General features: G+C 38.6%; 1 protein-coding gene across 6 annotated transcripts; it reads left to right on the forward strand.

The window, feature by feature from the left end:
* The first annotated feature begins 1,397 nt into the window (after positions 1 to 1,397).
* Positions 1,398 to 23,310, forward strand: RWDD1 (RWD domain containing 1). 6 transcript variants are annotated; one of them, XM_040627683.1, is made up of 10 exons: positions 1,486 to 1,624; positions 2,810 to 2,937; positions 4,002 to 4,115; positions 8,472 to 8,571; positions 9,475 to 9,540; positions 15,345 to 15,475; positions 19,708 to 19,851; positions 19,942 to 20,074; positions 20,610 to 20,672; positions 23,026 to 23,310. In XM_040627683.1, exons 7-10 carry the CDS (start codon positions 19,726 to 19,728, stop codon positions 23,145 to 23,147), a joined length of 444 nt encoding a protein of 147 aa, XP_040483617.1. In that variant the 5' UTR covers positions 1,486 to 1,624; positions 2,810 to 2,937; positions 4,002 to 4,115; positions 8,472 to 8,571; positions 9,475 to 9,540; positions 15,345 to 15,475; positions 19,708 to 19,725; the 3' UTR covers positions 23,148 to 23,310. The 6 variants fall into 6 exon arrangements, with proteins under 6 accessions (XP_008689403.1, XP_040483615.1, XP_040483617.1 ...); XM_040627686.1 differs by lacking the exon at positions 4,002 to 4,115; XM_040627685.1 differs by lacking the exon at positions 2,810 to 2,937 and having other exon boundaries at positions 1,487 to 1,624.
* Positions 23,311 to 26,383: the final 3,073 nt, after the last annotated feature.

Below are 26,383 nucleotides of genomic sequence, written 5' to 3' on the forward strand. Positions count from 1 at the left end.
TTTTTCCCTCAAAGTTTAAAAGAATGTCTCAAATCAACCCTTAAGAGTCAGAATCAGTACCAAAGTGTACTTGAATACGTTTGTTTTAACATATTCCTCTGCTGTAAGTAATATTTCCCAATAGATCAAGATGTTTTCTGGTCCATAGAACATGATCATTTTAACAAGAGAAAACTTCTGAGACTTTACCATCGGGGAATTTATTTAAACAGTGTTACTTTTAAGTAAAAAGTGTTACCCACTACACGAGTGAAATCAGCTTTAATACAGAAAACGAAGGAAAATACAAAAGAATGTGAAAAATCATTTAATGTGTTGGGAGTATTTTCTTACATTTCTCCATGTTCCTTTTCGACTTAACATATCCACGTTCCTTTATTATAAACATAAAATATACATAGTTCGTTAATTGTCTTCTCTTAAAAGCACCATACTCATGTAGCCACTTTCTTAGCTTGCGCCATTACGGGTCTCTGAAAATTTTAACTGCTGCGATGAACTTGGAGACAACAGATGGGTACATCTTAACTACTACCTCCTCAATTTTATTCTCCCAAATCAAAAATTCTGAACATTTTCCGGACTACTGATACTTAACTTTTACATTGCTTACCAAAACTGTTAACTGAAATCTACACCCCCTTTATCAGTTCACAGAAACAAATCACACACTTAGAACTATGTCCAGCCGCGTTCACTTTACAAAATCAATAGGGAAGCCCAGGGATCTAGAACCCAGATCTTGAACCCAAATCTCCGGTCTTCCAGTCATTTCTTCCCGGATTCACCCTAACTGGCTATTCAGCAGCTAGGCCGACCCCCCCGACGCACCAGCAGAGCTTCTGCTTCTCTGCCCACTGGTGTCTACCCTGGTCGGTCTCTCGCCCAACTCCCCTGGGATGCCAAGGAACTGGGACACTCGACAAGCGCAGAAATCACCTGGACCCCGCCGTTAGCGGACAGAAGCGCCCCATCGGTCAGCCCCGCTGGGGCTGCAGGGTCGCAAACCGGAAACCGGAAGCGACGAAGTTCGCGGACGCTCCCCGCGTCCCGCCCGGAGGCACCTCGTCCCGCCCGTAGGCACCTCGTCCCGCCCGCAGGCACCTCGTCCCACCCGCAGCGACACCTTCCCGCCTCGGTACTCAAGGCCAGCTTTCAGTCTAGACCCATCGAGCGAGGATGTCGCGCTGAGTGGCTTCTCAGGCTCAGGCCCTGAAAAGCCCAGGAACCGGCCCCAGGTGTCCGTAGCGAATGCCAGACCGGGTGCCTTCACCCTCTCAGCAAATCCCAAGAGGCGGTGGGACCGGCAGCTACTCAGCGCTCCGCTGGCCAGGCCTAATGAGTCGAACGCGGAACTAGAGAGCAGGCGCAGGCCCGTGCGGGGCTGTTGCTCAGCAGGCCCGGCCTGGCTTTGGGCCCCGGGCCTCCCAGCCGGGGACTCTGCGCCTGCGCCCGTCCGGCCCCTGCCCGCTCTCCCGGCGCGGCCGCGGTCCCAGCTGCAGCGCGCCGCCTGGGTGGCTGGACGGTCCATGGGCAGCAGTGAGGGCCACGATGACAGATTACGGCGAGGAGCAGCGCAACGAGCTGGAGGCTCTGGAGTCCATCTACCCCGACTCCTTCACAGGTGACTTCTGCGGCTGCGGGCCCGGAGCGGCCCGGGGGTGGAGTGGGATGGGCCGGAGCCCTCGGCCTCCCGGGCGAGGATGAAGAAGGGGACAGCGAGGCCGCGTGGCCACCTCGCCCGCTACTCCCTCTTCACCTTCTCCCGACGTGTTCAGGCACATAGGAGTAACCCCACAGCTTTTCCCGTTTTCCGCGTATTCCCTGAAATCTGAAAGTCCGGGAGAGGCTGGCGAGGTCCCTGGAGAGTGTCAGGCCTGGAATTGAGTTGGGTGCACTTTGGTTTCTGTGAAACTTACAGGGACCCGAGGTTTAATGAGAAAACACGAAAACAGATACTCCAAGTGGGAGTAGTTTTTCTAGAGCTGCAGAGGTGTCGATTTTCACCTTTACTCGGGTCGAAGCTGTTTTTCATACGTTGGTGTTTTAAAGTTTATGGGATTCAGAGTGCTGTTCTCAGAGTTACCAGAATCAGTTTTGAGAGTCCCTGGGATTTGTCGTTTTTCTTTTTCTTTATATTCTGCGAATGCCCAGTGAATGATGTGGCACAAATTTCAGTTCCACTGCAGATTCACATGTTGTTAGGGAGGGATATTAGACATTATCTGGCCTGGACGCGTCTTGCTCGAAGCAAGGTAATGGAGGCGCAGGAAAGGTAAGTGGCTTGCTTTGGGTCTGGCCAGCAAGTTAGCGGAGGAACTGGTTCTGAGAGTTAGGTCTGGACTCCCTTTCTGTTCCTTCACTTTGCAAACATGTGGAGATCTAGCTCCAGCTGGGATGAAGGGGAGCAGAAGATTACTTGATAGGTTGGGCTAATGTAAAATATTATTGAGAAGCTCATTCGGTATGTCTTAAAAGGAGAGATTTTTTCTGTATTAAGCCATGCTTCAGGTGATTTTGAAAGTGCCTCAAGATAACCCTATCAATATGGCTTTTCTGGAATTACACTCAGTGTTTGAGAAATGATCAAATAAAGCCAATATGAGTGAGTAGAACCTACCTAGGTTTGTGGGATTTACAGCCCTTATCCCTTCCTTTGTTGTCCATCACTGATTGTCAGAATTCAGAATGTAAGGTACGTTCAACTCCAGTCCCTCTCCTTATCATCGTTGTTTAGCTTAGTTTTCTGAGCTCCACCTTTTGACCACTGCTTGCAATGGTAGCAAATTTTGTTCTGCTTTGCCAACAGGCAGATGTCTCTCAGCTACCCCTGTATAGCTCCAGTCCTGTTCATGTTCTCTCTCACCAGCAGTACAGCTGTGCTGTGAGGATGTTAAGGGGATGAGTGAAGAGGGGTTTGAGAGTGTCATTAACTGGGTGAGTGTGTATGGAGTCTGGCTCCCTTCTCTATCCTTGCTTATATGTCAATGTCTAAATAAAAGAGAAATATAGGGTCAGTTGTTGGATATATTCTTAATCATGAGGTTTGGTCATTTCTAGTACATTGGAAATGTAATTGGCACTGTGTAGGTAGAGTTAGAAAGCATACGGTGTGCTAGTCTTTTCTGTGGACGTAAGGTATCCCTCATTAAATACCGTACATATAAGCATTTAAAAAAGTGATACATTTTTAATCCTAAACCAGTCTTATGGTTCTTTCAAATCGTACTAAGCTCCGATATAGTTCAGTATGTGAAATTCTTGTCAAATGCAAAAGTGCTTGAGGATTCTGAGCCAGGGTAATAAAAGACAATTTGTGAATCTTTGATGCATTCAAGTATTCTGCAGTATCAGCTGAGCTCATCCGTCTCTAATTCCTACCAGCATTCCTATACACTTTGCAATAAATAAATTAAAATAAGATGTCTTTAGAAACTTTAGTTCTTTAGGAACTTTGCCTTACTCATGATTGTGTTGTTTATGAAACCTCTCAGGGAAAAAGCAGAGGAATTTGGAATAAAACCCTTCCATGTTTGGCCTTTTGAAATCATGAGGATTTGCAAGGTTTACTGTTTTACAGCCTTCTTTTGTGTTGATGATTTCATACTTTCCTATTTTCATACCAGCTTTAAGAAGAGAGCTTGCTTGTGTCCGTTTGCCAAGGAACACTAATTGGCAGTTTTCTAATTTCATTTTGAATCACATTTAATATTAGTTTTGGTAAATGCTCAATGCTCTTGATGAAGGAAGTAGATATACTTAAAAAAAAAAAAAAGATAGCTTGGTGCTTGACAGAGAAGCCTTTGTTAAGCACATCATGACCCCCCTGTGGATGCTGTAAGAGGCACCATCCAGCTGGCCCATAGTTCTAGCCACAGAGACCTATCCTAACCTCAGAATTGATTGCTTGACTATCTGCAAAGAACTTTTGGTCCACTGTTGAATTTGCTATGAATTATAACAAGTCATAATACAGTTTCTTCTTTTTGCCTGTTCTGTAGCTTGATTGCACATTGATCCAATCCTCCTAACAACTAGTCTTCCAAAATATAAATGGACCCTCCTGATACCACATTCTTCTTCAGTAGTGCTTCACTTGACAAGGCCTTGCTAAGGTAGTAGAATTTGGTTATTTCCATTTCTGTATCAAAATCTCTGACTATGGGGAGTTTTGTGGAAACATATTGGTGGTCTTCGGGCTAACCAAAAGTCAGGTTCCCTTAATTCTGTTTGGTCTTACAAAGAGGGGTACATAATTCTGTTTTTGCTTGTGTCAGCACCTCTAAGCAGCATCCATGAGCATGGAACAGTTACAATTGCATCTTAGAGATGGGGCAGAAGTCATCTTTTAAAAGTAGTTTTTCTAAGACACTCCCTATGAACTGTAGGGACTTATTTTAATATGGGTTGTCTGGTTCTTTGTGAAAACCTTGATGTCATTCATGTGTCCCTTTAGTGTACCTTTTAGCTAGTACCTCCATTATGTCTGTCCTTAATTCTGTCCAGTTTACCATCATCTGCCCCTCTATTACTTCACAGTTCTCTTGCTCATCCACTGGTTCCTTCTACTATGCCCAACAGCCTTATTCTTCTTCTCAAAAGTATTTTGATCTACTTAGAGTGGTGGAAATCTGGCATCTTCAGTGAAGGCTAATTTTTTTTTTTTTATAATGATTTTTTATTATATTATGTTAGTCACCATACAGTACATCCCCGGTTTTCGATGTAAGGCTCGATGATTCATTAGTTGTGTATAACACCCAGTGCACCATGCAATATGTGCCCTCCTTACTACCCATCACCGGTCTATCCCATTCCCCCACCCCCCTCCCCTCTGTAGCCCTCAGTGAAGGCTAATTTTATCCCAACTCACAGTAATGCATTGGAATGGAATTATTCCTTTATCAGAGTGCTGATGAATCATTCATCTTTGCAAGTTCAATTAAATAACTTTCCCGTCCCCTATGTTAGTCTCCTCCAAGTTTTGGAATATTCTTTCTTTTTTCTTTTCTCTTCTTTTCCTTTCCTTTCTCCTTTCCTTTCCTCTTCCTTCCCCTTCCCCCTTCCTTTTCCCCTTCCCCTTCCCCCTTCCTTTCCCCCTTCCCCTTTCCCCTTCCCTCTTCCCTTTCCCTTCCCCCTACCCTTCCCCCTTCCCTTCCCCATTCCCCCTTCTCTTTCCCCTTCCCTTTTCCCCCTTCCTCTTTCCCTTTCCTTTCTTTCGTTTCCTTGGATTAGGTTTGGCTGTGACAGAAAACCCCAAAAGCAATGGTTTTAAAAAGCTAAAAGTTTAGGAGCGCCGGGGTGGCTCAGTTGATTAAGCGTCTGACTCTTGATTTTGGCTCAGGTCATGATCTCAGGGTCGGGGGATCTAGCCCTACGTTGGGCTCCACACTAAGCTCTGAGTCTGCTTGAAATTCTTTCTCCCTCTGCCCTCCATTCTCCCCATCCCCCCCCGCTCACACACTCTCTCTAAATAAATCAGATAAAAAAAGGTAAAAGTTTATTGCTTTTGCACGTGAAAAGATAGTTGTGTAGCTCTAGTCCAATAATTCGTCAGGTACCCAGGCTGCTTCTTAGTTCCTTGTCATTCCTAAGATGTAGTCTCTACCTCATGGTAAAGATGGCAGCATTCCTTTCCAGGCAGTAGGGTAGATAAAGGAATGGGGGGAGGGGGAGGAAGAAGCCAAAGACAGCAGTTTCTTAAGTAAATTTCCTGGAAACTGTCAAGGGACTTATTTGCTTCTGTCTCATTAGCTGGAACTTAGTCATTTGGTGAGACCTAACTGGAAGGGAGGCTGGGAAATGTAGTCTTTATTCTAGGTGGTTAACATGCTCAGTTAAAAGCGGTGTAACTAGAAGATGGGGTGAGTAGATAGTAGGGGATATAAGTAGTGTTCTCCAGTATCCTTTTTTTTGTTGTTGTTGTTCCTGGCTCACATTTTTTTCTCTATAATGCCAGCTTAGTTCAGTGGATATAAGCTCTATGTCTTTGGCCAACTCATATAACCTCTTCAAGCTTCAGTTTCCATATGTGTTTAATGAGGAATAATACAAAGTATGTAAATACTTTATAACTGTTAAATAGAAGATATTCTTTACTAGAAATTTACCATCTTAGTTGCTGATTCTTCTAATAATATAGCTTCATAACTCCTTGTCTCTATCAATGAACAGTTTTGATTTCCATTTCCTTCAACTGCATGAAGGCATAGCCACACCTTGTAAATGCCATCTTTAGAATTTTGCTCTCTGAAAGTCTTCTTTCTGTCCGTAAACTTTGTAGCCCCACCGTTCTTCATTCCACTTCTTTTGCTGAACATGCCTCTCATCATGATTTCTCGTGGATTAAGAGTTTATCCACTTCTTTCTTGTCTGTCTTGCCTCCCTATTCTGTATGTTTCCCAAGGTCAGACAATTCAGTGATGTTCTTGCTAGCATCCCAAGTCCTCATTTACCAAATATTTATTATATACATTGTTAGAATCTCACTCTATTGGGAAAAGACATCAGATAAGTAATTTACAACATGGTGTGATGATTCTTTCATGGGGGAATGTATAGGGTGCTGCCGGAGCATAGGAAAAGGGGAGGGTCTTGGCTGTTTTGGAGCACCGAGGGATGAGGAGGAGCTAACAAGTAAATGAGACTGGGGGAAGGGACCCAGCATGTGCAGAAGCAGGACTGTCTGAAATGTGTATTTCCCATTTCCCCCTGACAGAGCGATGCAGACCCATATAGTACACATTGTACACAGTGCCGTACCAGACCTGGATCTCGATAGTTGGGATGGCTTCACAAATAAAATAGGCTTCTCTTGAGTTTGTTTTGACCTCTCATGGCTGCTGCTTTTCTTTTTCTCTCTGGCACTTTTTCTCCTTGTACTTTTGTTTCCCAAATTTAGGATTCCTTACAAAGCCGGTGTTGGCCCTATTTCTCTATTTTTTTCCCTGGTGATCTCATTTAGTCTAATAGCTTTAGCTCCATTTACACATTTCTGATTGCATATTGCATACACAGTATCTCCAACTGAAAGTTCCTTGTGTCATTTAAATGTATCATCTCGGATTTTTCTTTTGTATTTTTTGTTTTTGTTAGTGGCGCTACCATCCTCTCCCTGCAAATTTGGAATGTAGAGTTGTCCCTGTTCCCTGCTATTCCCATGGCTGCTAACCTAGTTCAGAACCTCATTAACCTTGTTGGGATGATTTTAATAGCTGTCTAGTTTCATCCTGCGTCTAGTCTTGTTTCTTTCCTTCCGAATTTATGCTCTGTTGCTAGACTTACCTTCCTATGTTAAGAAATAAAATTCTGCCCATACTGCTGTTGCTAAAAAAACTATCATTGTCTGCAGCTAAACTTTCAGCAGTATTTTCAACTAGTTTTCTTCACCCACATATACATCCACCAAACGGAATAATTTCTTCTTGCCTCTATATTCCTTGAACTTTTCCACGATTATGCCCTTGCTGCCGTGTTTCTGTTGCCTACATTTCTTTTCTCCATCTTTATTTACCAGTAGCTCAAATGACTTTGCTGGAATTTCTCAGCTGGAAAAAAACATTGTCTTTTTACATGAAACTCAATATAGTTTATTCAGTTCTTACAGTCACTAGCTGAATAACCTTGGGCAAATTATTTAAGAACTCTTTTATCTCAGTTCCCACATCTATGATATTGGGATAATACCATATTTAATTGTTTCTAAGACGTTTCTATGTTTTAACATCTCTGAAATAGGAATTTGTCTTATAATCAATTACATATTGAAGTTTAATTGGCAGATTTTTTTTTCTTTCTTAGTACATAAAGTAGAGTGCATCTCATACTTGATAGTGTCTTAAATTTGGTGTAATATGGTAACAGTATAAAATCATGGTCTTGGTGTAAGAATTAAAGGATCTTTGTATAAATGCATAGTACAACACAGGCCCAAAGTAGTGCTCAATAAATGTTTGCTGTTGTTATTAGGTGTAGGCGACCCTTAAATTATGGCCTCATGGAGTCTTAAAAGTGGTAATCAGTTGGAATGTCATTGAGTTGAACCCTTATTTCTGTAGTTGCTAGTTTACATTTTATGACATGTAAATGCTAAAGCTGGTCATGAAAAGAAGTAGAAATGAAATGCATCAAATATATTTTATACACATTTGTCAAAAAAAGGGTCAATCGTATTTTAAAAGCTTTATTATAATTACCTTTCAGGGACTTTTTTTCTAGCGTGGGCTGTACTCTCTGACGCCTATTAAAATATGAGTCCATTGAGTCTTATCTTCTTGACAAATACTTTCATAGTAATCATCGATGTTCATCATGCTTCAAGTACTTTTAGACTTCAATTAAAATGAAGGTATATGTCTTGAAAATTTTATTGATAATGAATATTTATGAAGGCTTCAGAAGTTCTTGAGTAGGAAAAGCTGAGTATTTTCCTTGGTGACTTCTTCAGAGATCTCCTTGCCCTTTCATTTCAGAAAGAGGTTGCTGAGCTGCTGCCAACCTGAACAGGGGCCAGTGCTTCCCAGGGCTGGAGTGAGGCACAGGCTTTTCTCAGGGGCTCAGCAGCAATCACAGGTGGCCTGCATTTTTCTTGTTTACTCTTCTAATGGTTCTGAATATAAGTTTAATTTGTTTTTGTTTTTCTACTTTCATTCCATTGTTTTAGCTCTGCCATTTAGCCAGAATTTATTGAATTTCTAGATGCTGCCAGGCACTGGTCTAGGAGCTCTCATAATTTTTATAGTATTCTAGTGGGGGAAGAGATATAAACATATATACTATCAGATATGGTATTTTTATATTTATATAAATGTTGGTTTTTATATTTATATAAATGTTGATAAATTTATAGAAGTGTTGATTTCATGTCTTACTTGCTTAACAAATTGTAAGCGATTTGATGTTTGGATTTATGGCTAATTTTATAATTCCACGAAATATGGTAGAGACTCAATAATTGGTGAAAGAGTAAAGTTTGGTTCTAGGAATAGTTAGAAGATACAAACTCTCACAAATTAATATTTACTGTTTGTCGTGGAGATTCTGAAGTATACCTTAGAATATATAAGTTTAAAAATTAGTGATAATACTGAGCATCAGTGGATAGTTTCTGATGAAACATCAAACCTTTTTTGTTATTCTGTTTGGGAATTTTTTAGAATGTAGTTTTCTGTATATAGATGGAAATTTTGAATTAAAAGGTAAATTACTTAATTATTTTAATTGATTTGATAAAACTCCCAAGAGTGTTTCTACTATAGGTATGTTTTTTTCCAAATTAAAGATAACCCTAGATTTAAATAGAGAACTGATGAGTGTCTTATCATTTGTATGTTTGGTTCAGTCTGTATTTGTGGAAATGGAAATACAGACTAGGCGTCGGTTTCCAGGACTGGGTAGTGATAGTTTGCTAATAAGAAAAGCATTTGCCTTAGGAAACATCTTAATAACTTAATCTCTGTGTGTATTTTCTTACAGTATTATCAGAAAATCCACCCAGTTTCACCATTACTGTGACATCTGAGGCTGGAGAAAATGATGAAAGTAAGTAAGTCCAATCAAAAAGACTTGTGGTTTTCCTAAGTCACTCTCAGGAGTGTTACTCCTTCTGCAGCCATTATGTTGGGCATTGAAGATGTGGAGGTGCTCAGTAAGGTGCTGTTAGGAATCTAGCAGGAATGTTATGTGTCTCTAATTAGCATTTACTATGTAAACATCACTTACAGAGAAACAGAGAGGAAGTCAATGAGATATATTCTGACACAATGAACTTAGTTTTAAAAAGTGAAAAAGAAACAACAATATAGCAGATGGAGACTTTGAATGCATGACTATGTAGTATTCCATTGTGTAACTGTTATTTTTCCATGATTGTTTTTGCTCTTTGGGCATTTAGATTGCTTGTTGGACATTTGCTGTTATTTATAAATTAAGCTGGATAAATGTCTGTCTTTATGATTTTTCTCTCTCTCTTTAGAATGGATATTGTACTGTTGTTTAAATATATTTATACATAAGACAAGATAAAAGCCCCTATTATACAACTGTAGAGCTAAGATAACTATACTGATGGAAATAAAACAGCTATAAAACCCATAATTTAAAATTAAATAGATTGATTTAAATGTGGCAGGTGTTGGGGGTGGATCTGAAGTTCATTTCCACCATTAGTCCAGTTCAGTTAATTTTAGAATTTGATAAAAATGTTACGTAAGTTGGTGTTAACCCCAAGGATTTTTTTTTTTTTAGCGTTAAGCTAGTCAACTAAAATTTTGCTATGAGTAGTCAGTTATGCAAATTTTAGTGGTTTATCACTTGATAACTCTAAATCTGTCTTGTACAACTGAAAATGAGATTAGCACAGAGAAGTTACTAAAATCTGAATTAAAAAGAGGTTGGACACAATCATTTACTTATCCTTTACATATATATATATGTGTGTAGTTTTTATACATAGAGTCTCAAATACAACCTGAGTATCCTTTTATACTTTGTTTGAAATGTAAATAAATGTACAGAAGATACTTTAAAATATCCTTTAAAAATACTTTTATGATACTTTAAATATCCCAAAATGGTAATGATGATCTTTTCCTGATGGTGGGATTATTACTGATTTTGTTTTCCCCTTAATGTATTTCTAAATTTTCTATAATGAATGTCTATTACATCAAATAGTAAAATCAATGAATGTATTAAAAAATTCTTGTTCTAGCAATAAAGTTGGAAATATATTAATTAAAAAAAGAAAGAAAGTGCCAAAAGACACTGTATATCCTTATTGGCTTAACAGTCTTTTTTTTTTTTTTTTTCATTTAAATTTTACTTAGTTAACATACAGTGCAATATTGGTTTTCGGAGTAGAATTCCGTGGTTCATCACTTACATACAACACCCAGTACTCATCATAACAAGTGCCTTCTTTAATACCCATCATTCATCTAACCGCCCCCCCCCCACCTTCCTCCATAGTTAAGAGTCTCTTATGGCTTGTTTCCCTCTTCTTTTTTTTCTTTTCCCCCTTCTCATATGTTCGTCTGTATTCTTTCTTAAGTTCCACATATGAGTGAGTTCATATATTTGTCTTTCTCTGACTGACTTATTTCACTTAGCATAATACTCTAGCTCCATCCACATCATTGTGAATGGGAAGATTTCAATTTTTTTGATGGCTGAGTAATATTCCATTGTGTATATATACCACATCTTTATCCATTCATCATTCGATGGACATTTGGGCTCTTTCCAGAATTTCACTATTGTTGATAATGCTGCTATAAACATCGGGGTGCATGTACCCCTTCGAATCTGTATTTTTGTATCTTTTGGGTGAATACTGCCTAGTAGTGCAATTGCTGGATCATAGGGTAGTTCTATTTCTTTCTTTCTTTTTTTTTTTTTTAAGATTTATTTATTTATTTTAGAGAGAGAGAAAAAGAGAGTGCATGTGTGTGTGTTGGGGATAGAGGAGAAAGAATTCCAAGCAGGCTCCACACTGAGCACTGAGCACAGAGCCTGATGTAGGACTCTATCCCATAATCCATGAGATCTTGACCTGAGCCCAAACCAAGAGGATGCTCAAACAACTGAGGCTTGTAGGCACCCCTATTTTTAACTTTTTGAGGAATCTCCAAACTGTTCTCCAGAATGGCTGTGCCAGTTTGTATTCCTATCAGCAGTGCAAGAGTGTTCCCCTTTCTCTGCATCCTCACCAACATCTGTTGTTTCTTATGTTGTTAATTTTAGCCATCCTGACAGGTGTGAGGTGGTATCTCATTGTGGTTTTGATGTGTAATTTCCTTGGTGATGAATGATGTTGAGCATCTTTTCATGTGTCTGTTAGCCATCTGTATATTGTCTTTAGAAAAGTGTCTATTCATGTCTAATGCCCATTTTTTAACTAGATTATTTGTTTTTTGGGTGTTAAGTTTGATAAGTTCTTTATATATTTTGGATACTAACCCTTTATCAGGTATGTCATTTGCAAATATCTTCTCCCATTCCATAGGCTGCCGTTTAGTTTTGTGATTGTTTCCTTCATTATGCAGAAGCTTTTTGTATTGATGAAGTCCCAGTAGTTCATTTTTGCTTTTGTTTCCCTTGCCCCCAGCAGTGTGTCTAATAAGTTGCTACAGCTGAGGTCAAAGAGGTTGCTGCCTGTGTTTTCCTCTAGGATTTTGATGTTTCCTGTCTCACATTAGGTCTTTCATCCATTTTGCATTTATTTTTGTGTATGGTATAATAAGTGGTCCAGTTTCATTCTTCTGCATGTGGCTCTCCAGTTTTCCCAACACCATTTGTTGAAGAGATTATCTTTTTTTCCATTGGATATTCTTTCCTGCTTTGTCAGATTAGTTAACCATATAGTTGTGGGTCCATTTCTGGGTTTTCTGTTCTGTTCCTTTGATCAGTGTGTCTGTTTTTGTGCCAGTGCCTTACTGTCTTGATGACTATAGCTTTGTAATACAGCTTGAAGTCCAGAATTGTGATGCCTCCAGTTTTGTTTTTCTTTTTCAAGATTGCTTTGGCTATTCGGGGTCTTTTGTGGTTCCATATAAATTTTAGGATTGTTAGGTCAATCTCTGTGAAAAATGCTGGTTGTATTTTGATAGGATTGTATTGAATGTGTAGATTGCTTTGGGTAGTAAAGATGTTTAAACTCTGTTCTTCCAATCCGTGAATCTGGAATATTTTTCCATTTCTTTGTGCCCTTTGCAATTTCTTTTATAAGTGTTCTATAGTTTTCAGAGTATAAATCTTTTGCCTCTTTAGTTAGGTTTATTCCTTGGTATCTTATTGTTTTTTTGGTGCAATTGCAAATGGGATCGATTCCTTGATTTCTTTTTCTGCTGCTTCATTATTGGTGTATAGAAATGCAACAGATTTCTGCACGTTGATTTTATATCCTGCAACTTTGCTGAATTCATGTATTAGTTCTAGCAATTTTTTGGTGGAGTCTTTCAGATTTTCTACATAGAGTATCGTGTTGTCTGCAAATAGTGAAAGTTTGACTTCTTCCTTGTCAATTTGGATTCCTTTTATTTCTTTTTTTTTTTAAAGATTTTATTTATTTATTTGACAGAGACAGCCAGCGAGAGAGGGAACACAAGCAGGGGGAGTGGGAGAGGAAGAAGCAGGCTGATAGCGGAGGAGCCTGATGTGGGGCTCGATCCCAGAATGCCGAGATCACGCCCTGAGCCAAAGACAGACGCTTAACCGCTGTGCCACCCAGGCGCCCCTGGATTCCTTCTATTTCTTACTGTTGTATGATTGCTGAGGCTAAGTACTGTGTTAAATAGTAATGGTGAGCGTAGACATCCTTGTCTTGTTCCTGACTGTAGGGGAAAGGCTCTCAGTTTTTCCCCATTGAGGGTGATACTAGCTGTGGGTCTTTTCGTATATGACCTTTATGATGTTGAGGTATGTTTCCTCTATCCCTACTTTGTTGAAGGTTTTTATCAAAAATAGATGCTGTATTTTGTCACTTTTTCTGCATCTATTGAGAGGATCATATGGTTCTTGTCCTTTCTTTTATTAATGTGATTGATTGATTTACGAATATTGAACCACTCTTGTAGTCCAGGAATAAATCCCACTTGGTCATGGTGGATGATTCCTTTAATGTACTGTTGGATTTGATTTTCTAGTATTTTGTTGAGAATTTTTGCATCCATCTTCGTCAAAGGTACTGGCCTGTAATTCTCCTTTTTAGTGGGATCTTTGTCTGGTTTTGGAATCAAGGTAGTGCTGGCTTCATAGAATGAGTTTGGAAGTTTTCCTTCCATTTCTGTTTTTGGAACAGTTTGAGGAGAATAAGTATTAACTCTTCTTTAAATGTCTCGTAGAATTCCCCTGGTGAACTTTTATTTGTTGGGAGATTTTTGATTATTGATTTAATTTCTTTGCTGGTTATGGGTCTGTTCAAATTTTCTATTTTTTCCTCTTTCAGGTTTCGTAGTTTGTAGATGTCTAGGAATTTATTCATTTGCTTCTGGGTTGCCCAATTTGTTGGCATATAAATTTTCGTAGTATTCTCTTATAATTGTATTTCTGTGATGCTGGTTGTGGTCTCTCCTCTTTTATTCATGATTTTATCTATTTGGGTTAACAGTCTTATATCCATTGACTCATAAAATTCCTTATTGATATCATACACAAAAATTAAAATATATCAAACTGGCACATTTTAAGGTTTTTTTTTTTTTTCCTTTCTTTTATGGGGAGGAATCTAGATTTGAGTTAAAATTATCAAAATCAGGGGGCGCCTGGGTGGCGCAGTCATTAAGCGTCTGCCTTTGGCTCAGGGCGTGATCCCGGCGTTCTGGGATCGAGCCCCACATCAGGTTCCTCCACTGGGAGCCTGCTTCTTCCTCTCCCACTCCCCCTGCTTGTGTTCCCTCTCTCACTGGCTGTCTCTCTGTCAAATAAATAAATAAAATCTTTAAAAAAAATTATCATAATCAGGAGTTTTTAATAATTAAAATGTGAGTTTTTACAAAAAAGGCAAAGTCTAGACAAAGGATCATTGTGATTAATAAGTTTTATTTTTTATTTATTTTTTATTTTTTGTGAATAGTAAGGTTTAACAGCAGATGTTTAGCACTGCTGCTTAGTTGCAAATTGCCTGGTGGAATCGAGAATTCACCAGGTTGGTCTATAGAGAGATACCTTGCATTGATTTGCCTGAAAGGATCTCATTCCTATACAAGTGTCAGGTATATACACTGATACAGGCCAAAAGAGTGAGTGAGAGTGTATAAATGAGTCAGGTTAAAAGGTTATCAGACAACCTCTTAAACCCTATTTCAAAACGTGTCATCTAGCAACCCCTTAGCAGTGCCCTGCTGGCATTGTGCATATAGAAATACAGACTCCAGGGCCAATACCAGCTCTTTCTCCCTGGGAACTGGCTCTGATACAGGCCTGAAAATAAGCCTAAGGTAGTATTTTTTCTATTTGTTATATTCTGTGCCTTTTGTTCATCTTAAGGAGGGTTTTAAAAAGAGTGGCTTTTATCCATCCTCTTTCTCAGACATGCAATATGGTAAAATACTCATAAGTAATAAATGTATTTCATGTGTTTGAGGTGATTTTTAGTCTTCCCATGGTTTGTTTTCACTTATCTTTGTGGTATGTGTTATTTATCTTAGTGATTATCTGTCTGATCTTATAGTAACCTTGTTTTTCTTCACAGGAAAGTCTGTTGTGCTACTTTTTTATTTGACACATTGTAAATAATTACTGACTCAGTAATTATTTAATTACTTTAATTATTTAAAAAAAATGTTTACCTCTCTATACTTTACATTTTAAGATATTCATATCAAACTCCTTTCTTATGATTTTAGCTGTCCAGACTACCCTCAAGTTTACATACAGTGAAAAATACCCAGATGAAGCCCCTCTTTATGAAATATTTTCCCAGGAAAATCTAGAAGATAATGATGTCTCAGACATTTTAAAACTATTAGCATTACAGGTAAGGAAATAAGTTTTGTTGTGATATTTTTTATTGGCCTTAAATAGTATACATTAATTTCAAGAGTTGGAAAATGCTAGTAAATATATATAACCAGTACACTGAATGAGGAGAATTCATGATATCTCTCTCTATATATAGATAGATAAATAGATAGATATTCACAAAGCATCTTTATTTTTGTTTCTCATTGTACATTTAGAATTTGAGTAAGAGAAGTTATCCCTATATCCCTGCTTGAAACTCAGTCAGCCTCATGACTTTTAGTTAATAAAATGTCCGGTAAGTGCTTTAAGTTTAAACACAGTTTTGATCTGGTTCTCAGAATGTCCAGCCTCATGTGCAGTTAAAAAGTCTGACTTTTAAAAAAATTAAAACTCCCAACCCCTCTGTCCTGTTTCAGGCTAGTTGCCTGCAATCTGTTAAGAAGACTGGTGATTGTTTTGTTTTTTTCTTACCTTTCTGTCTCCTGAAGTTTACAAGCAGCAACCAGAGTTTATGATCTCTCTGAGAGCAGGGGTTGTGAAGAAAAACATGGGTATTAGAAAATTCTTGGCTAGTTCTGTGGTAGGACAGGCTACCCATAGCCTGGGCTTAGCCAGAATTTAAAGCTCTGTCTTGCTTGGGTTGAGAGTTTTCATCGGTTCTTCAGAGTAGGGATTAGGGAGGACAAGTAAAATCTTTACCATGTTTTAAACAGAAGTCTTAGTTTTGCTTGTTTGTTCTAAGAAGAATTGACACCTTAAATGTGACTGGTATATTTCAAGGACTATTGGTCCTCTAAATGCTGATATTTTAAAAATATCTGGAGCTATTAGAGAATGAAGAGTGAAAGAAGATAGATCAAACATGAATTTTATGCTTATCTTGGGTCCTGTTCATTCTGCTACCCAGTATGAAATTATACGAATTCTAATATTTGACTTAAAATGCTTCATTTTAAAACATTGCAGAAAACCTGGGGCGATATGCTACATTCAGTCAGTCATTTATTAATGTAAGTTATTTGATCTGAGTGATTACTTTCTATGTGTTTTATATTTTATTTGTACTCAAGCTGCTTCCTTTCAGAAAAGTTTTGATTTCTTTCTCATACTTACACGAGATCAGATATATTGAGGGAATATTTGTACTTTTTCTTCCAAAGTAGTATTGATTTTCAATGTCAAAAAAATAAATTCATATTATAAAAAGCTCAGAAAGTACAGAAACTCATGAAGAAGAAAATTAAAATTACTCTTAATCTCACCAACCAGGTATAACTGCCTATTAACATTTTGGTATGATATAGTTCTAGACTTTTTCTTATGTTTATATTCATAGTACGTCTCTTCTACCCCAAGTTAGATCATTCTAAATATAATGTTTTATAACATCCTTTTTTTCACATAACGATATATGTGGGTATCTTTCCATTTTAGTAAACATGTATATGAATCATCATTTTTGATAACTGCATAGAATTTCACTGCATGTCTGTGTAATTACACATATCCTAATTATTTGTCATTTTTACCTGATTTAATATGTAAATCTTTGGACATGCTTCTTTTTTGGGGGGGGGGAGGGGCAGGGGCAGAGGGAGAGAGAGAATCCCAAGCAGGCTCCATACCCAGTGTGAGGCCCAACGCGGGGCCTGATCCCACAACCCTGAGATCACTCCTGAGCCAGATTCAAGAGTCAGACACTCAACCAACTGAGCCACTGAGGTGTCCCTTTGGACATTCTTATATATCACTATTTGTAAATCCTTAGAGCAGAGTCTTCATTGAATCCCTAGTGCCTGGCATATATAGTAGACACTCAGATATTTTTTTGAATAAATGAAGAAAAGTATATTATTGATGATTATACTAGCCCAGTGTTTTCTGTAAGTAAGATTACTGGGTTAAAGGTTATGCATACTTAATTTCATACACGTTGCCAAATGGACCTTCAAAATGATTGTGCCACGTTATGATCTTACTGTAGCCGTTGAGGTGTTTGCCCAGATCTGCTAACATTAGTTTTTTTTTTTTTTTTCATTTAGAAAGACAAAAAATGATAACAACATGAAAATAGTATATAATCATAATTTGAAACTCTTTAAAAAAGTAGTATATGGAAATCTCTTGGAAATCTACTATGGAAATCTACTATGGAAAACGCTGCCTAGTTTCATATGAATGATTCTTTTTTTGCTTTTCTATTGGGATACTTAAGTTGTTAAAAAAGAGATCCTACTGGGATTTGTTTTTGAAATGTATCAAGCATTAAGTTAAGTGACCAAGACAGACACCATCCCTCCTTTCATAGATTTTATGTTCTTGGGAGGAATGTGGACTAGCAAATCGGAAGTTGTTATTCTGTGTGGAAAAATGCTGTGAATGGACATAGACTTGAGGCACTGGAGAAGCTTTCAAGAGGATGAGTTTGCCAGGCAATAAAGAGAAGAGTTTCAGGGCAGAGGAACAAGCTTATAAAGGGTCATGGGAACGAGAGGGGAGAAGAGATCAATATTTCCTTCCATGACTTCTAGTCATACTAAATTTCTTGAGCTTAGAATTTGAGGTCAGTGATCTTATATGACAAAACTAAAGAGGTTAATTCCCAAAGGATCTTCTGACTGTTTTAAAAGTCTGGTCTTGCTGCTTGTTGGTTTGGGAAGCTGTTGAAGAGTTTTAAGCAAGAGACTGACTAGATCAGTTATGTGTGTGTATTGAGTAGCTAGAGAAGTTGGTGTTAGGGGTGACAAGACCACAGGTTTTAAGAAAACCAGTTAGGAGTTTCTCGTAATATTTGAAGTTGAAGGTGATGGTGTCCTGGGTTAGGGTCATAATGTTGATAGAGAACAGTAGGCAGATTGAAATGACATTTAAGAACAGATTAGCCGCAGTGATCGAGCTTATGAGGGGATGTGAGTGTTTACGCTGGGTGGTTGGTGGTTTGGTTCTCTGAGTTGGGGAACATAGAAATAGGTTCTGTGGAGAACATGGTGATTTTAGTGTTGATGTGCCTGTGCGACATGCTATTGCTGTCCACGGGGCAGTTTTAGTGTGGGTTTGGCACTCAGGAGATAGGGTTGTTTAGTCAGATTTAGAATGGTTAGCATGGAGACACCACACAGAAGCCCCCAAAAGAGAATCACAGGAGTTAGCTTGAAGCCAGCTCTCTGTATTCACAGAGGGCCCAGGAGATGAAATACGTACTCAAATGCCGCTGAGGCCAGCCCTGTCAAAGGAGTGGTTAGAAAGCTCTTCTGCTTCTAGAATGGAGATTCTGGCTTGTATATTTGGGACTTTTTTTTGGTTTTTTGGTCTGTTTCCTTCAAACTGTATCTTGTTTCTATGGATAAGCAAGACACCTTGTTTTACTTTAATCTGCTTTCAAATTACCAGCTTCCAAATAGCTTTTGAATTACAGTTGATCCTTGAACAACACAGAGGCTGAGGGACACTGACCTTCCACACAGTCGAAAATCTGTAACTTTTGACTACCCTAAAACTCCTACTAATTGGCAGGAATCTTTACACATAACGTAAACAGTTGATCACGGCATATTTTGTATGGTATATGTACTATATACTGTATTCTTAAAGTAAGCAGAGAAGATGTTATTAAAAAGTCGTAAGAAAGAGAGAATACATTTACAGTACTATTCTGTATTTATTGAAAAAAAATGGATGTAGGTGGACCTGTGCAGTTCAAACCTATATTGTTTAAGGGTCAACTGTATATCCCTTTCATGAGTTGGAGAGCTTTTATATTTGATTTTAAGCCATTTCAAATTGAAGAAAAAAAAGTAAGTAAAGATAAATCACAGAAGTACCTACATTCTGTATCATTGTATATTAGAAAATCACTTTGGCCTCAAAGTTCAGTTCATTGTCACAGCTCTAAAAATCTAAATCATGAAAATATGGTGGAAAATTAATGTTACTAGCTGCTGTAGGAAAAGCTTTTCTGAATTCTGGTTATTAAGCCAAATTTAGTAAAATAGATACCAGTTTCAGGTTGGATGTAGCAAATTACATGTCTTTTTAAATTTAATACATAGTTATTCATATATATGTATGTATGTGCTCAATTCTTAAATGATCATTTATCCAGGTGTCTGAACTTATGGTGTAACTGAATTAGTAATCGTATTATAAATGTATGGAATTTAGTGATGATGATGAAACACTTTTTCATTGGTTAGTTTTTTTTGTTTTTCTGAGAAGTATGTTCCTCACCACGACCTTTCTCCATAGGCAGAAGAAAACCTCGGTATGGTGATGATCTTTACTTTAGTGACAGCTGTGCAAGAAAAATTAAATGAAATAGTAGATCAAATAAAAACTAGAAGAGAAGAAGAAAAGAAACAAAAAGAAAAAGAGGCAGAAGAAGCTGAAAAGGTATATTGTAAAGCTGGGTTTTCTTTCATTCTTTTTTACATCTGTTTTGTGTCTCATTTATCTAACCGCATGTCTTTTTTATTTTCTAAGCAATTATTTCATGGCACTCCTGTTACAATTGAGAATTTCTTAAGTTGGAAGGCCAAGTTTGATGCAGAACTCTTGGAAATTAAAAAGAAACGAATGAAAGAAGAAGAACAAGCAGGAAAAAATAAATTAAGTGGTATGACTCCCCTCCCCCCTGCCCAGGCTGTTCTGTATTCTTGCGCAGCAGGAGGGTCGTGTGGACAGATTTCTATAAAAAAATAACGTACGTGGGCATCTTGGACAAAAAGAGAAAGCATTCTGGCTACATGATGACATTTCTTCATTCGTAGTTATCGTTAATTTTTATGGCTTATCTCTGATTTAGATATCGCAATGGCTAGATCTTGAGATACAGCCACCATGACATTCAGAATCACAAGCGTTAGAAGTGGTAGAGTCAAGTGCATTGGTTTTTCTAGGACTCTAAAGCAGACTGGGTTTTCGCTTGTTCCATTTTAATGCAGATACATATCACCTGCATCTTAGCTACCTATGAATTGATGAATTTATTGAAATTGAAATTTATTGAAAAACAGGTTTTCAGACTTGTTTTCTTGGATTATTGTACTTCTTAAAGGATTGTAGGGAAGATGCAGGAAAACTGTGGAAAGGTGGGAAAGTGGAACATATAGGAAAAATACGTTTGAACTAAACATATTTGTTTCTTTTAGGGAAACAGCTCTTTGAAACAGATCATAATCTTGACACATCTGATATCCAGTTTTTGGAAGATGGTAAGATAATACTAAGATTCCACGGGTACAGAATGCACTGTTTTTAATAGTGTGCTAACCCATGAAAATCAGAGTGATAACTTAATGTGACATTTTCCTCCCAAAGCTATAAACAAATACATTTTGAAGAATAAATTGTAATGTTTGATTAATTTATCCACTAAACTATAGCAATATATTTTTAAAGTTTTCTGATAACTTAAACATCATCAAAGGTAGCAGTAAGCAATTATGGTCACATTAGTCTCTAATAATTAGTAAACCAGGCCCCTGTAACTCAGGTGACCTGGTTCACTCAAATTTCTAGTATCAGAAATCTGTGGAAACTATTTCATGGTCATGGAACTTTATAAAGACCTCAAATCTGGAACTCTTCATGCCCCCTAACCAAAAATCTTATTTTTCATACTAGTCTTATGGTCCGGAACATCTCCTTCCTTATGCTTTCCTTCTTCTTTTTATCCTTAGCTTTATCCTCTTTCAGTCTTCTCTCCATCCAGTATTCATCCATCTGTAGATATTTATTGCACCCCTAGTATAAACCAGGCGTGGTCCTGGTTGCTGACAATACAGCAGCAGAGAGCAGTATAGACAGATTCCCTGCCCTTGTGGAGCTTGTGGCCCATGTGTGTTTCTTAAACTGAACTCCATGCTCAGTCACACTTCTGTTAGCACCCTAGAGTTAGGACCCTTCACTAGCCGCCTTCGTGCTCATCTTGCCAGTTGGGGATCCTGTAGCATCTGGCCTTTCAACTTTGTTCCTGGACTATCTCCTGAAAAAGGTTAAGAAGCCATGTTGATGTGGCCTCACTGCCAAATCATGCTTCTTAACTTGAGCTGGGCCCTTAGGGACACTCACCACTGTATTTCATATATCTTACTGCATTCTTGTTCCAAGACATTTATTAGTCCCAAACAAACAAAAACACCCCATACAAACAAACAAACCCAGCAAGGTTGTCCTCATGTATCCCCCTCTCACTTTACTAGCTTGTTTTTCTCCTATCTTATTGAGAAACTCTGGAACAAAAGCTGTGTCTCATTCTCTCTTGCACTTTAGAAGTTTCACTTGTCCTTGACTCCTTTCCCTGTCTGATGGATCAAGTACCTCTTCATATCCAGTAACTCACCACAAGCTCTCCGCTGATACTGCTTCAGAAGTGTCTTTTCCACACATTTTCAACTCTTTCCTCCTAACTTGAAGGTTTTATCATTTGTTTCCCTGGGTGTCTGCTGGCTTCTCACATTGTCTGCCTGCTTCAGTCTCTTCCTCTTTTTGGTTCCCTCAGTCACCGCCCCTGAGGTGGCGTTCCTGAAACTCATGTTGAATCATGATACTTCTCTCCTTAAAATCTTTTGATGGTTCTGTGTTGCTTGGAGAAAAAGGTTGACCTACACCGTCCTTCAGTTTGGCCTTCATCTGTGCTATCTCCAGATATTTTTCCTGAAGAATCTTGTGTTCCAGTGAGAAGTACTCAGTCTTATTTTTTCTTTCTGCCTTTGTATATACTACTACCTACAGTTGCTTCATCCTGCCCCCTTTTCTTCTTGGTGGATTAAAATTTATTGTAAAGATATTTTAGACGTCATCTGTTTCGGGAAGCCTTCCCTGCCTCTCCCAGAGACAGTGAGTTATTCTTTGGCCTGGACTTAGCAAAGGTGTGTTTTATTACTTAACTGCTCATAGGCAAGAAGGAAGACTCATTCTCATTGAACTGAATGCCAGTGGGCTGGAGTCTGCCAGGAAAGGCAGATGAACAATTTTTGGTGATTTAAGAGGACTGTACTATCCCACTTTTATGTACTTCAGACACACTGAAGAGTAAAGGTGTTTAATGCAAGGCCGAGGTATTCCTATAGTGCTCAGATATTTAGAATTTGAGAAAGGCATACCATTGGTTCTAAGGGGAACTAAGTGAGAGTGAAGACAAGTTATATCTGTCAATTAAATAACAAGTATAGTTGAGCTTTAATGATGTCCGTATCTGCCACTACTGGAAGAGAGAAACTCCTGGTTCGGGCCCCGTGGTCAGTGATAATCAACTTTGTATAACCAGGATATACCTTCGTCTTCAACTTACAGCATGCCACATCATAAATAATTCCTTCCAGGAAAGCTTTTTTTATAACTGGATTTTTTTTTTAACTGGAAGCATGAGGTTGCTCTTAAAATGTGTGTCTCTGCTGACCAATACAGACCATTATTGCTGTGACTGTTGCTATGATAGTAGTTCAGGATTTCATCCCTGGCACCTCACTTGCACTTTTAGAGGGTTGTGTTTGGTGTTGCCATTGAGTTATGACTTTTATTCCCGAGTATGAGACTGAAGGTAAAATCTTTCGTCTCTTGCAGCTGGAAACAACGTGGAGGTAGATGAATCTCTGTTCCAGGAAATGGATGACCTGGAGCTAGAGGATGACGAGGATGATCCAGACTATACTCCTGCTGACCCAGAGAGTGATTTGACTGACTAATGGACCGGCCCCATCTGCAGAGAGGTGTGACTGCCACAGCATCTGTGGCTGTGCCGAGGTGTTGATTTTTCTTTCTTTTTTCTAAGAAAAAATAATTTTCAGGAGAATATTCTTCTGATAGCTTTCATCATTGAACTTAATAAACTGACCTTAAAGTTTCAAATATAAAATGTTCAGTTCCTCTTATTGGTAGGAATAAGGTCATATATTGAAAGTCACTTAGTGTTAGAGAGAGACCCAGCCTATAACACAAAGACTTGGAGATAGAATGCAGCTGTGCACAGGTGGGGGTTCCTATACAAGGAATTGTAATAACTTGGAATTCCTGTGCTGGAGACAGTGATGGCTTTTTGCTTCTGTGTGCTACCATGAATATAAAATATTAGAAGACAGAGGTGAAGAGAATAGTAAACCTTCTGAATTCTAGCCTTTGGGCATGATAAATTTAAGTCTTTACAAAACCAGAAACCTAAATTATATTCAGGATTAAAGCGGACTTTAGTCTTACGGTTGTATTTGAATCAGCATCCTCTGTGCAGTTATTAGAAGGTGTGCATTCCTAGGCTTTTCTCAGTTTAGGTTATTAAACACTGACCTTAATCTGAATTTTAAAACAGTGAAATCTCATGCCAGTTGACATATGTTATTCTGTTGCATACTCCTTATTCTGTAGTTGTGAAATATATATATATTTGTGATGTCCTCTTACTCTTCTAATTTAACCAGTCTGAAAAGATCTGAATTCTTGAGGTTGCACGCTGTCTGCAGGAGAACACGTATCCACATTACTGCACATATGAGACCTTTTCCGTAATAATTTGGAATGGTTGACTTGTAGGAGAGCCAGGCTTCATGCAAATCCAGTCACTGCAGTTTTAGAGAATTGAATCTTAATCCTAATAGGAAATTACTTGTACTATTGCAAATCACTGCCTCCTTTCAAAAATACACACACCACATATCCACGAGCACAAGCAGTGTCAATCCCATGCTTATTTTGGGGGTTAGACCTCTGGCTAAAATCAAACCATTTAAGACAAAACTATCATTGAGGAATGTAATACTTTTTCAGTAGCTTTGGTTCTGACCAATAAAAGGGAATACCAGTGGTGCTCAGCATTTCTCTGCAGAGACACGTCTAAAAGTTTCTTTTGTGTGAGAATTAACTTTTTCTAAGGAGAGGTCCTTTCTGAAGCTGATCACCAGATGCATTAAGAACTCAAGAGCAGTTTCATTAAGGGTAGGACAAGCAGTGATGAACAGTGTAGTGCTGAGCCGATGAAGATTTGACCTTAAAGTGTCAAGAATGATTCCACCTCCTCCTCACGCATGATTTTGTTTTAAAGTTGACGTTTTATACATTTTCTCTAGGTATTGGAGTGGATTCTGCCTTTGTCATTTCAGAATGTAGGCAGAACCTAATGGTATGGAAATGAAGACAAAGAGTTTGTTCTAGTGCTACTCCCAAGTATTTTCATCCAGAGTAAATATTAATGTTAATATTTCTTTTGTTTTCTGGGAGTTAACTGAAGACTCTGCTTCTCAAACTGGAGCACACATAATCCCAGGATGTGCAGAAGCATGGCTGGTGATATTTGAAGCAATAATTGGCCATCTCAGATTATCAGTTTTGCTCTTGGATTTGGGATCATTTTTGCTTTTGTTTCTCTACTTATGCTAAATTGTATAAAATATTATAAGATTAAAAACAAGTACAAGTATGTGTATTCTTTGCTGTATCCCTGTGACAATGTCTGGCACTGAATAGGCATCTAATATTCATTGAATGAGTGAATTACGGACTAGAATGAAAGACTGTCATGCATTTTAAAGGTAAAACATGACAGTTGAATGTTCTGTTTGCCATCTGCAGCTTTGCATAATGCTTCTGGATTCTGCATTACGTCATACTCTTCTGCCAGCAGGGGTGCCTTAGGAAAAAGGTGGATAAATACTGGTCTAAGGTGAACACATCTAAAAGGTTACATGAACATTTCCTAGTGGAGGTAAGATGAGGGAGAGGGACGGCTAACAGCTCTTCCGGAGGGACAGGATGAGTTCATGGATTGTACTGTCACAAACTCCGAAGATAGACGGGCCAAAAAGCAACGCGTTGCATTCTTGGATCCCGGGAGTTAGGCGAGTGTAGGTTTTCAGTATTTATGTGCTGGTGCATCGTTCGTGTTACAACACAAAGTAGGTAAACTACCTCAAGTGGCTCGCAGTGTTTGCTTTCAGGGAACGTACGCATCAGGCAGCAAAGGTAGACATTGTATGGTATATCAAAGTGGGTCGCACACTTCAGAACTGTAGAGAGTAATTTTAGAGAGACCATTGAGATCTCGTGATAGGGAAAGGTTTTCACAAGTGCTACATGGGGTATGAGTCCATACAAATACATAAATGGGAGCGACATTAGGTTCTTCGCTGCTTTAGGACCTATGTCAGGGTGAGAGAGGCAGAATGCTGCCGAAAGGTACATTATGAAGTTGATGGCCTTCTGTTTCATGTCGTTGTTGGGCAAAGGACTTGGAAAGAAAAGGGGTGAGGTAGGTTGGGAATGCACAGTTCAGTGCACCTTCCATTAATAAAAAATGGAAAAATGCTGGAAAAGGTTCAAGAATATTGTAAGGGATATCAAACCAGAATTTTAAATAACTGCTGTGCAGAGCCATTTTGGCACCTGAGGTAAAAGGAAAAATCAGTAATTACTTAAAATTTGGATACTTTATTTGTTTTGGATTTTACATTAATCTTTATTTTTTTAAATACTGCATTAAATATTATTTATCTTAATAACTGAGTTTTTGGTGCCTCCTTAAATTTTGCAACCAATATCAGTGCCTCACTCACCTTAACCATAGTCCTTGATAGCTCCAAAAGGCTCTCAGGGTTCTCTGGTCTCCATCCTGAGAATATTGACCATGTGGAGGGGGGGCTCCCTTATGTAAATGAAGATGCTCAGGAGACAAAGAGCATGAGCCATACCAGCTTCAAGCAGATATTTCAGCTAAAGCAATTAAGGGCCTGGAAATTTCTAGAGTATGGGCTATTGCCACATGCCTAAGACATCAAAAAATAGGGTATAGCTGGGCGCCCGGGTGGCTCAGTTGGTTAAATGTCTGCCTTTGGCTCAGGTCATTGGTATCAAGCCCTGCATCAGGCTCCCTGCTCAGTGGGGAATCTGTTTCTCCCTCTTCTTCTGCCCTTCCCCATCGCTTGTGTTCTCTCTCTCT

The sequence above is a fragment of the Ursus maritimus genome, unplaced genomic scaffold (assembly GCF_017311325.1).
Source record: "Ursus maritimus isolate PB19 unplaced genomic scaffold, ASM1731132v1 scaffold_13, whole genome shotgun sequence".
Classification (NCBI taxonomy): Eukaryota; Metazoa; Chordata; class Mammalia; order Carnivora; family Ursidae; genus Ursus; species Ursus maritimus.

Bases quoted from the DNA above. Each gene is read 5' to 3' on its own strand.
- RWDD1 (XM_008691181.2), top strand. From the start codon at position 1,552: ATGACAGATTACGGCGAGGAGCAGCGCAACGAGCTGGAGGCTCTGGAG. The intron at 19,852-19,941 runs GTATATTGTAAA...TTATTTTCTAAG, and splicing joins AGGCAGAAGAAGCTGAAAAG to CAATTATTTCATGGCACTCC. The intron at 20,075-20,609 runs GTATGACTCCCC...TGTTTCTTTTAG, and splicing joins AGGAAAAAATAAATTAAGTG to GGAAACAGCTCTTTGAAACA.